Source organism: Bombyx mori, chromosome 6 (genome assembly GCF_030269925.1).
Source record: "Bombyx mori chromosome 6, ASM3026992v2".
Classification (NCBI taxonomy): Eukaryota; Metazoa; Arthropoda; class Insecta; order Lepidoptera; family Bombycidae; genus Bombyx; species Bombyx mori.
The window spans coordinates 16,681,422-16,692,672 of NC_085112.1; the positions used below are offsets into that span (position 1 = coordinate 16,681,422).

General features: G+C 66.5%; 1 protein-coding gene across 1 annotated transcript; it reads left to right on the forward strand.

The window, feature by feature from the left end:
* The first annotated feature begins 282 nt into the window (after positions 1–282).
* On the forward strand, positions 283–10,894 carry LOC134199093 (uncharacterized). The gene is made up of 3 exons (XM_062669226.1): positions 283–555; positions 4,044–4,410; positions 10,866–10,894. Exons 1-3 carry the CDS (start codon positions 283–285, stop codon positions 10,892–10,894), a joined length of 669 nt encoding a protein of 222 aa, XP_062525210.1.
* The last annotated feature ends 357 nt before the right edge of the window (positions 10,895–11,251 follow it).

Consider the following 11,251-nt stretch of genomic DNA (forward strand, 5'->3'; position numbering starts at 1 on the left):
GCGTCGCCCGCCACTGATTTAGAGACTCGTTCGTCTCGCGGACTGGCTGCTGCCTCCTCGGCGCAAACCAGGGCCGCCCGCCGTGAGGCCAACGAACCTATAAAAAACGGAGAGGTTGAGCATCTGGAGCGCTCCCTTACCGAGGTGGGTCCCTCCGACCCCCTCAGAACATGTGATATCGCCCAGAAATTAGTGGCTGTGGTAGTGAAGAAGTCGGCCAAGGGCCTAAAGGGCGACTGCGTGCGGGCCCTAAAATCGGCTACCTCCTCCCTGGAGGAGCAAATGGCAATTGCAGTAAGCCGCACCACGAATGATGAAACGGTGGGTCTACGAAAAACAGTGGACCTGCTGCACGCCCGACTGGCCCAAATCAGTGCCGAAAACGATCGCCTTCGGCAGGAGAACGGGCAGATGAAGGTCGACATGGCTGAGATGCGCACGCTCGTGAACGACTTAGTCGAGAAGCAGTGCAACTCGGCCCCTGCATCTACTCCGCTCGAGACAGAAGAGGCCAACGAGGCCGAGGAGTTGAGGCGGCGGCTCCTAATACAGGAGGCACGCAGCTCGAACGTGGAGCGTGCGAGACCGCCCCTCGCTCACGAGAGAAAGGGAGAAGCACCAACACCGGCACCCCGCAGGATCATGAAGACGACCGCCAGCTCTAACGCGGTATCAAGGGCCACCAAAACATATGGCGGCCCCAAAACCAAAATGGGCGTAACTCCTGCGGCACGTCCCGCCGCGATTGCTGCTGCGAGGGCAACAACGTCCGCCCCTCCGAAGACACCGGCGTCTGCTCCTGCCCCTACCCAGCCTGTGAAGGCGGGGCCTGGCAGGAGCCGGACTAAGAAAAATAGGAGCGTCAACGCCGCAAAACCGGCCCCGACCCCCCAGCCCCGCCCACTGCCCCCTGCCCCGGCCAATATGGAAGAGGCCTGGACGACGGTAGTGCGGCGTGGGCCTAGGAAAGTGGCGGCGCCTGCTGCGCCGCGTCCCAAGCCCGCCCCTACGGCCACCGCTCCCCGCCAAGAGGGTCGAGCGGAGCCGAGGGGCCAAAAAGGAAGAAGAGGAGCACGCAGAAAGCCGCGCGCCCCGCGGTCGGCTGCAGTGGTATTGGAGCTGCTGCCGGCCGCCAAAGAAAAGGGCATCACGTACCACGACGTGATGACCCAGGCGCGCGGCGGCGTAAATGTGGACGCCCTCGGCGTGGAGGGTGGCGTCAAGGTCCGGCAGACGGCCAACGGGGCTCGTCTTTTGGAGTGCCCCGGCGAAAACACGAACGCCGCGGCCGAAAAACTGGCGGCCCGGCTTCGAGAAATTCTGCCGGACCCCGAGATGGTGCGCATCGCGCGGCCCGTGAAGATGGGAGAAGTTAAAATCACGGGCCTCGACGAGTGCGCCACAAAGGAGGAGGTCGCCGCAGCCATTGCGTCGCAGGGCAACTGCGCCCTCGCCGACGTCAAAGTCGGAGAGCTCCGGGTGACATATTCCGGAACCCGGACGGCGTGGGCGCGTTGCCCGATTGCAACGGCGACCCTCCTGGCCACCCCTCCACAGGGGCGGCCTTCCGACAGCCCAGGAAGGCTGCGCGTGGGCTGGGTAGTGGCCCACGTGCAGCTGCAGGATGCCAGGCCGTGGCGTTGTCTTCGGTGCTTCGGCACCGGCCACGGCCTCGCCAAGTGCCCCTCGACCGTGGACCGCAGCGGCTTGTGTTTCCGCTGCGGCCAACCGGGGCACAAGGCAGCCTCCTGTACCACAGCCGCGCCGCACTGCGTCTTGTGCGACGCGGCCAAAAGGAAGGCCGACCACCGGGCCGGGGGCCCGGCGTGTAAATCCGCCCCCTCCTCTACAAAAACGAGGAGGGGCGGAAAGAAAAAGAAGCCGGCTGCAAAAAGGGCAGCCGGTGAGTCAGCTCCCGCCGCGGCACCAGAGCAGCCGCAGGGCGGGACAGACGAGGGAGCGATGGACGTAGCCCCGTAATGGGTTGCGTCCATCGCTTCCTCCAATGTAATTTGAACCACTCCGCCAGGGCACAGGATCTCCTCGTCCACACCATGGCGGAGTGGTCAATCGATGTTGCTGTCGCTGCGGAGCCGTATTTCGTCCCCACCGACCAGGACTGCTGGATGGGGGACGTCGACGGCTCCGTGGCCATTGTGTTGAGACAGTCCGCGGCGTTACCCCCCTTGGATATGGTGGCCAGGGGACCCGGGTACGTCGCGGCTAGGATCGACGGGACCGTCGTGATCGGGGCGTACTTTTCTCCGAACAGGAGCCTCGCCGAATTCGAACGGTTTCTGGGCGGGCTCGAGGCGCTTTTACACCGCCTCGGGTCCCGCCCTGTCATCGTCGCGGGGGACTTCAATGCCAAGTGCACGGCTTGGGGTTCCCCCCGCACGGATGCGCGAGGCGAGGCCCTTTCGGAGTGGGCGATCGCGATCGGCCTCTGTCTCCTAAACAGAGGCACGGTCGCGACTTGCGTGCGGTGGAACGGGCAATCTCACGTGGACGTTACGTTCGCGTCCCCGTCCGCCGTGCGCCGCACCCGCGGCTGGCGCGTACTCGAGGGGGCGGAGACGCTCTCGGACCACAGGTACGTCCGATTCGAGCTCTCCGCCTCCTCCTTGTCGTCGTCGTCAGCCGCGGGCGCCCGCGGTGAGGAAGAGCTCCCGCAAGGTGCGCCCCGTTCGTTCCCCAGGTGGGCCTTGAAACGAATGAACAAGGAGTTGCTGATGGAGGCGGCCGCTGTTGCTGCGTGGGCGCCAAAACCCGCGCGGCTCGCGGACGTGGATGCGGAGGTCGACTGGTTCCGGGGCACCATGGCAAACATTTGTGATGCCGCCATGCCCCGGGTCGGCCCCCGAGCACCACGTGGGGGTGCATTCTGGTGGTCGCCCGAGATCGCAAGACTCCGAGAGGAGTGCGTGAGGGCGCGCCGCCGGAGCGCACGCCACCGCCGCCGCCGTAGTCGCGACGCAACGTTCGCGGAGACGGCGGCCCGGCTGCACGCTGACTGTCGTCAAAAGCAGACGGCGTTGCAGCTGGCCATCGGCGAGGCCAAGAAGCAGAGCATGAAGACTCTCCTGGAGTCGCTCGACGAAGATCCCTGGGGGCGCCCATACAAGATGGTTCGCAGGAAACTGCAGCCGTGGGCGCTCCCGGTGACCGAGCGGCTCCAGCCTCGGCAGCTGCGGGAAATAGTTTCCGCGCTTTTCCCGCCAGCAGCGGGGGGAGACTTTGAGCCCCCCCAGATGGACGCCACGTGGGGCACGCCTCCGCGTCGCCCCAGCGTTCCCGCTGCCGAGGAGCCCCCTCCCCCTATCACGGGGGCGGAGATCCATGCGGCCGTGTCCAAAATGAGAGCGAAGGACACGGCCCCCGGCCCTGACGGCGTTCACGGCCGGGTCTGGAGCTTGGCCTTCGAGGCCCTAGGGGACCGGCTCGGGGGGCTTTTCGAAGCGTGCCTCGAGTCGGGACGGTTCCCGTCGAAATGGAAGACGGGCAGACTGGTCCTTCTGCGGAAGGACGGGCGCCCCGCGGACTCACCCGCGGGCTATCGCCCCATCGTGTTGCTGGACGAAGCGGGCAAGATGCTCGAGAGGATCGTCGCGGCCCGCATCGTCCGGCACCTGACCGAGACGGGTCCCGATCTTTCGGCGGAGCAATACGGCTTCAGAGAGGGCCGCTCGACTATCGACGCAATTCTGCGCGTGCGGGCCCTCTCCGACGAAGCCGTATCCCGGGGCGGGGTGGCGATGGCGCTATCCTTAGATGTAAGGAACGCCTTCAACACCCTGCCCTGGTCGGTGATTGCGGGGGCGCTGGAGTATCACGGCGTCCCCGCATACCTCCGCCGACTGATTAGCTCCTACCTCGAGGGCAGGTCGATCCAGTGCATCGGACACGGTGGGACGATGTACCGCTTCCCCGTCGAGCGCGGTGTTCCGCAGGGGTCTGTCCTGGGCCCCCTGCTGTGGAACATCGGCTACGACTGGGTCCTGCGGGGCGTCATTCGGGGTCCCCTCCCCGGGCTGAGCGTAATATGTTACGCCGACGACACGTTGGTCGTGGCTCCGGGGAGGGACTACCGGGAGTCTGCCCGTCTGGCGTGCGCAGGCGTGGCACACGTCGTCACTAGGATCCGACGGTTGGGGCTCGAGGTGGCGCTCGATAAAACCCAGGCCCTGCTTTTTCACGGGCCGGGACGAGCGCCGCCTGTGGGTGCCCACCTCGTGATCGGAGGCGTCCGCGTCGGGGTTGGGGTGACCGGTCTTCGGTACCTCGGCCTCGAACTGGATAGTCGGTGGAACTTCCGCGCTCACTTTGAGAAGTTGGGCCCTCGACTGATGGCGACGGCCGGCTCTCTGAGCCGGCTGCTTCCAAACGTCGGGGGTCCCGATCAGGTGGCGCGCCGCCTCTACATGGGGGTGGTGCGGTCGATGGCACTATACGGGGCTCCCGTATGGTGCCGCGCCCTGACCCGCAAGAACGTCGCGGCTCTGCGACGTCCGCAGCGTGCGATCGCGGTCAGGGCGATCCGAGGATACCGCACCGTCTCCTTCGAGGCGGCGTGCTTGCTCGCCGGGGCGCCACCCTGGGACCTGGAGGCGGAGGCGCTCGCTGCCGATTACAGGTGGCGTAGCGACCTCCGCTCTAGGGGGGAAGGGCGCCCCGGCGAAGGTGTAGTTCGAGCGCGGAGGCTCCACTCTCGGCGGTCCGTGCTGGAGGCGTGGTCTCGCCGCTTGGCGGACCCGTCGGCCGGCCTCCGAACCGTCGAGGCGGTCCGCCCGGTTCTCGCGGACTGGGTGGGCCGCGACCGCGGATGCCTCACCTTCCGGCTAACGCAGATGCTTACCGGCCATGGTTGTTTCGGCCGGTACTTGCACAAGATAGCCGGAAGGGAACCGACGGCGCAGTGCCACCACTGCGCGGACCGCGACGAGGAAGACACAGCGGAACACACGCTGGCGCGTTGCTCTGGATTCGACGAGCAACGCGCCGCCCTCGTCGCGGTCATTGGAGAGGACCTCTCGCTGCCGCGCGTCGTGGCTACGATGCTCGGCAGCGACGCGTCCTGGAAGGCGATGCTCGACTTCTGCGAGTCCACCATATCGCAGAAGGAGGCGGCGGAGCGAGAGAGGGAGAGCTCTTCCCTTTCCGCACCGATCCGTCGCCGTCGAGCCGGGGGCCGGAGGCGGGAATACGCCCGTACGTCCCGGCCCCTGTAGGTGGCGGCCTCCCCCCGGTGAAGGTCAAGGGGCGACCTGAGGGGGTGAGGCCGCGCGGCGCGCTACCAGCACTCTAGCGCGCTGCCGTGGAGTGAATAGAGCGACCGGTCGACGGTGTATCGCGTCCCGACCCGGCAGGCTGGTTCTGGTCCAGCGGGGTATTCCGGGACACCAGCGGCACCGTCTGGGCGGCCCGACGGGCTGCCGTACCGAGACGGCCGACGTTTCAGAGCCTTCGATTCGCCTCGAAGGCTCCGTCGGCTGGGCGTCCTTGGGGTGAGCCGCGCCGTCTGGTTGTAGTGTTGACCGCGGTAGCCCCCCTACCTCATCCGGGTTCTGACCTCGGAGGGGATCGGACGTCGGGTGTAAGAGTGCAGAGGAGTCGTTTAGTGGGTGGGCTCTAAAATCCTTGGGCCCGCGGTCTGCTCACAACACCATGCAGATCGTTGAGTCTCACATACCCCGCGCGCCCCTTTTGCGCGGGGACCTCGTAGGAGGTTCGGCCCTCTACCCGAAAAAAAAAAAAAAAAAAAAAGGTTTCAGCCGCGGGCGCCCGCGGTGAGGAGGAGCTCCCGCAAGGTGCGCCCCGTTCGTTCCCCAGGTGGGCCTTGAAACGAATGAACAAGGAGTTGCTGATGGAGGCGGCCGCTGTTGCTGCGTGGGCGCCAAAACCCGCGCGGCTCGCGGACGTGGATGCGGAGGTCGACTGGTTCCGGGGCACCATGGCAAACATTTGTGATGCCGCCATGCCCCGGGTCGGCCCCCGAGCACCACGTGGGGGTGCGTTCTGGTGGTCGCCCGAGATCGCGAGACTCCGTGAGGAGTGCGTGAGGGCGCGCCGCCGGAGCGCACGCCACCGCCGCCGCCGTCGTCGCGACGCTACGTTCGCGGAGACGGCGGCCCGGCTGCACGCTGACTGTCGTCAAAAGCAGACGGCGCTGCAGCTGGCCATCGGCGAGGCCAAGAAGCAGAGCATGAAGACTCTCCTGGAGTCGCTCGACGAAGATCCCTGGGGGCGCCCATACAAGATGGTTCGCAGGAAACTGCAGCCGTGGGCGCTCCCGGTGACCGAGCGGCTCCAGCCTCGGCAGCTGCGGGAAATTGTTACGGCACTCTTCCCGCCGGCAGCGGGGGGGGACTTTGAGCCCCCCCAGATGGACGCCACGTGGGGCACGCCTCCGCGTCGCCCCAGCGTTCCCGCTGCCGAGGAGCCCCCTCCCCCTATCACGGGGGCGGAGATCCATGCGGCCGTGTCCAGAATGAGAGCGAAGGACGCGGCCCCCGGCCCTGACGGCGTTCACGGCCGGGTCTGGAGCTTGGCCTTCGAGGCCCTAGGGGACCGGCTCGGGGGGCTTTTCGAAGCGTGCCTCGAGTCGGGACGGTTCCCGTCGAAATGGAAGACGGGCAGACTGGTCCTTCTGCGGAAGGACGGGCGCCCCGCGGACTCACCCGCGGGCTATCGCCCCATCGTGTTGCTGGACGAGGCGGGCAAGATGCTCGAGAGGATCGTCGCGGCCCGCATCGTCCGGCACCTGACCGAGACGGGTCCCGATCTTTCGGCGGAGCAATACGGCTTCAGAGAGGGCCGCTCGACTATCGACGCAATTCTGCGCGTGCGGGCCCTCTCCGACGAAGCCGTATCCCGGGGCGGGGTGGCGATGGCGTTATCCTTAGATGTAAGGAACGCCTTCAACACCCTGCCCTGGTCGGTGATCGCGGGGGCGCTGGAGTATCACGGCGTCCCCGCATACCTCCGCCGACTGATCGGCTCCTATCTCGAGGGCAGGTCGATCCAGTGCATCGGACACGGTGGAGTGATGTACCGCTTCCCCGTCGAGCGCGGTGTTCCGCAGGGGTCCGTCCTGGGCCCCCTGCTGTGGAACATCGGCTACGACTGGGTCCTGCGGGGCGTCATTCGGGGACCCCTCCCCGGGCTCAGCGTAATTTGTTACGCTGACGACACGTTGGTCGTAGCTCCGGGGAGGGACTACCGGGAGTCTGCCCGTCTGGCGTGCGCAGGCGTGGCACACGTCGTCACCAGGATCCGACGGTTGGGGCTCGAGGTGGCGCTCGACAAAACCCAGGCCCTGATGTTTCACGGGCCGGGACGAGCGCCGCCTGTGGGTGCCCACCTCGTGATCGGAGGCGTCCGCGTCGGGGTCGGGGTGACCGGTCTTCGGTACCTCGGCCTCGAACTGGACGGTCGGTGGAACTTCCGCGCTCACTTTGAGAAGTTGGGCCCTCGGCTGATGGCAACGGCCGGCTCTTTGAGCCGGCTGCTTCCAAACGTCGGGGGTCCCGATCAGGTGGCGCGCCGCCTCTACATGGGGGTGGTGCGGTCTATGGCACTATACGGCGCTCCCGTATGGTGCCACGCCCTGACCCGCGAGAACGTCGCGGCGCTGCGACGTCCGCAGCGCGCGATCGCGGTCAGGGCGATCCGAGGATACCGCACCGTCTCCTTCGAGGCGGCGTGCTTGCTCGCCGGGGCGCCACCCTGGGACCTGGAGGCGGAGGCGCTCGCTGCCGATTACAGGTGGCGTAGCGACCTCCGCTCTAGGGGGGAAGGGCGCCCCGGCGAAGGAGTAGTTCGAGCGCGGAGGCTCCAATCTCGGCGGTCCGTGCTGGAGGCGTGGTCTCGCCGCTTGGCGGACCCGTCGGCCGGCCTCCGTACCGTCGAGGCGGTCCGTCCGGCCCTCGCGGACTGGGTGGGCCGCGACCGCGGATGCCTCACCTTCCGGCTGACGCAGATGTTGACCGGCCATGGGTGTTTTGGCCGGTACCTCTTTAAGATAGCCGGAAGGGAACCGACGGCGCAGTGCCACCACTGCGCGGACCGCGACGAGGAAGACACAGCGGAACACACGCTGGCGCGTTGCTCTGGATTCGACGAGCAACGCGCCGCCCTCGTCGCGGTCATAGGAGAGGACCTCTCGCTGCCGCGCGTCGTGGCTACGATGCTCGGCAGCGACGCGTCCTGGAAGGCGATGCTCGACTTCTGCGAGTCCACCATCTCGCAGAAGGAGGCGGCGGAGCGAGAGAGGGAGAGCTCTTCCCTTTCCGCACCGATCCGTCGCCGTCGAGCCGGGGGCCGGAGGCGGGAATACGCCCGTACGTCCCGGCCCCTGTAGGTGGCGGCCTCCCCCCGGTGAAGGTCAAGGGGCGACCTGAGGGGGTGAGGCCGCGCGGCGCGCTACCAGCACTCTAGCGCGCTGCCGTGGAGTGATTAGAGCGACCGGTCGACGGTGTATCGCGTCCCGACCCGGCAGGCTGGTTCTGATCCAGCGGGGTATTCCGGGACACCAGCGGCACCGTCTGGGCGGCCCGACGGGCTGCCGTACCGAGACGGCCGACGTTTCAGAGCCTTCGATTCGCCTCGAAGGCTCCGTCGGCTGGGCGTCCTTGGGGTGAGCCGCGCCGTCTGGTTGTAGTGTTGACCGCGGTAGCCCCCCTACCTCATCCGGGTTTTGACCTCGGAGGGGATCGGACGTCGGGTGTAAGAGTGCAGAGGAGTCGTTTAGTGGGTGGGCTCTAAAATCCTTGGGCCCGCGGTCTGCTCACAACACCATGCAGATCGTTGAGTCTCACATACCCCGCGCGCCCCTTTTGCGCGGGGACCTCGTAGGAGGTTCGGCCCTCTACCCGAAAAAAAAAAAAAAAAAAAAAAAGGTTAGGTTAGGTTAGGTTAGGTTCCCCGTCAAAGAGGGGCAGAGGAAGACCGCCCACAACCGGGCAGTACGTTGGCCTCGCCGCCGCCAAGGAGGCGTATGTGAAGGCCCAACGAGAGGAGCTGGCGCTGCGCGCCGAGAGAGAGGTCACCGAGAGTGTCCGAAAGCTGCGAGTGAGGGAAGACGCCGTCGCGGGCAGCACGGGGGAACCAGCACTCGACCCCGAACGTCGACTAGACGAGTCCGCGAAGCTGGCCGTAGCAATCGCGGCCAAGTCTGGGAACCTGAAGGGCACATACGTACGTGCCCTGAAGGAGATGGCTGCCGCCATTCGGGAGGCCAAGGAAGATATGGCAGCAAGGACTACCGACGGTGAGACGAAGAGGCTGCAGGAGCTCTGCAGGAGGCAGGAGGCCGAGATCCTGCACCTCAAGAATGCGATCGCCGACATGAGGTCGGAGATGGCGCGCCTGGCCCAGGCCGTGGGATCGCCGGCAGCCGTCCCCGCCCCCGTACCCGCCCCCGCCCCGATCCAACGGAGCGACGACGAGGAGGAGCGGCGCCTCCAGCGCATCATGCGTGCGGTCGGCACCATGCTGGATGCGCGCCTCTCTGGGCTGGAAGCGCGACTGCCTCCAGAGCCCAGGATGAGACCACCCCTGGCCGCAGACCACAGGAGAAGCCGCGGTCAAGAAAAGACGCCGACACCACCAACGGCAGCAGAATCAATGCCGACGCCCGGACCAACAGCTGCAGTCGCGACGGCGGCACCCAACGGTGGTGGCCCGCAGAAAAAGAAGGCGCCGAAAAGCAGGCAGCAGCCGGCTCAACCAGAACCACGGACATTCCCCCCCGCCCCAGCTGCTCTGACGGAAGCCTGGACGACGGTAGCCCGAAGAGGCGCCAAGCCGAGGACGGCGACGGCGACCGGCACCGTGCCCGCTCCACCGCCCCTGAAGGAAAAGAAGAAGAGACTCCGGCCACCCCGCTCGCAGGCAGTTATTGTCAAGCTGCAGCCGGAGGCCGTCGAGCGCGGAGTCACCTATCGGGCAGTCCTCGCCGAGGCCAGGGCTAAAATCGATCCGGCAGAGCTGGGGATCCCTATCCAGCGGATACGCTCGGCGGTGACGGGAGCAAAGGTATTGGTCGTAGACGGCGCCGACCAGAACGAAAAAGCTGATTTGCTGGCGGAGAAATTACGGGAGGTTTTGCCCTCGGACAGCATTGTCGTCTCGAGGCCGACAATAACGGCCGCTGTCAGACTGAGCGGCCTCGACGAATCCATATCCCGGGAGGAGCTTGTTGCCGAGGTCGCCAGGATTGGAGAGTGCCCCCCCGACGTTGTGAAGGTTGGGGAAATAAAAATGGGCCCCGGAGGCACTGGCCAGGTCTTGGTCAGATGCCCCATAGCGGGTGTCAAAAAAATATTGGCCGTCAACAAGCTGCGGATCGGGTGGAGCGTCCTTCGCGCGCAACTCCTCGAGGCGAGGCGCCTGCAGTGCTACCGCTGCCACGCACTGGGCCACGTGAGTGCCCGCTGCCCATCGTCGGTGGACCGCAGTGGTGAGTGCTACCGCTGCGGCCAGACCGGCCACAAGTCCGCGGGCTGCGCGCTCACCCCGCATTGTACAATCTGCGCCGGCGCCGGTAGGCCTGCAGCGCACGTCTCCGGGGGCAAGGCTTGCGCCAAGCCCCCGAAACAAAGGCAACAGAGGAGCAGCGCCGCCGAAGAGAAACGGCGGAGTCAGCCCGGTACGGCTACGGCGACACCAATGGACGACGAATAATGACCAGCAGCCCTTATCATATACTACAGGGCAACCTCAATCGCTCCGCCAGAGCTCAGGACCTGCTGATCCAGAGCATGGCGGAGCGGTTGACCCATCTGGCGGTCGTCGCCGAGCCCTACCGGGTCCCTTCGGTTCCCGACTGGGCGGGAGATATTGACGGCCTGGTGGCCGTGGTCCAGCGTCGGTCAGCGGTGGGCGCTCCGCCTGAATTCGACGTCGTACAGAGGGGTCGGGGCTTCGTCGCAGTCTTCTGGGCGGGCTTGCTCGTCGTCGGGGTGTACTTCTCCCCCAACCGGCCGCTCGCCGAATTCGAGTCCTTTCTCGACGAACTCGGTCAGGTCGTGGGGAGGTCGCGCTCAAGGCGCGCGCTCGTTCTCGGGGACCTCAACGCGAAGTCGTCCGCTTGGGGTTCCCCGGTCACCTGTCCCAGGGGACGGGAGACGGAGGAGTGGTTGGTCGGGAGCGGTCTCGTTGTCCTCAACCGCGGCGCCGAGAACACATGCGTCCGTCGTTCGGGTGGGTCCGTGGTGGATGTGTCTTTTGGGACCCCCGACGTCGCGCGCCG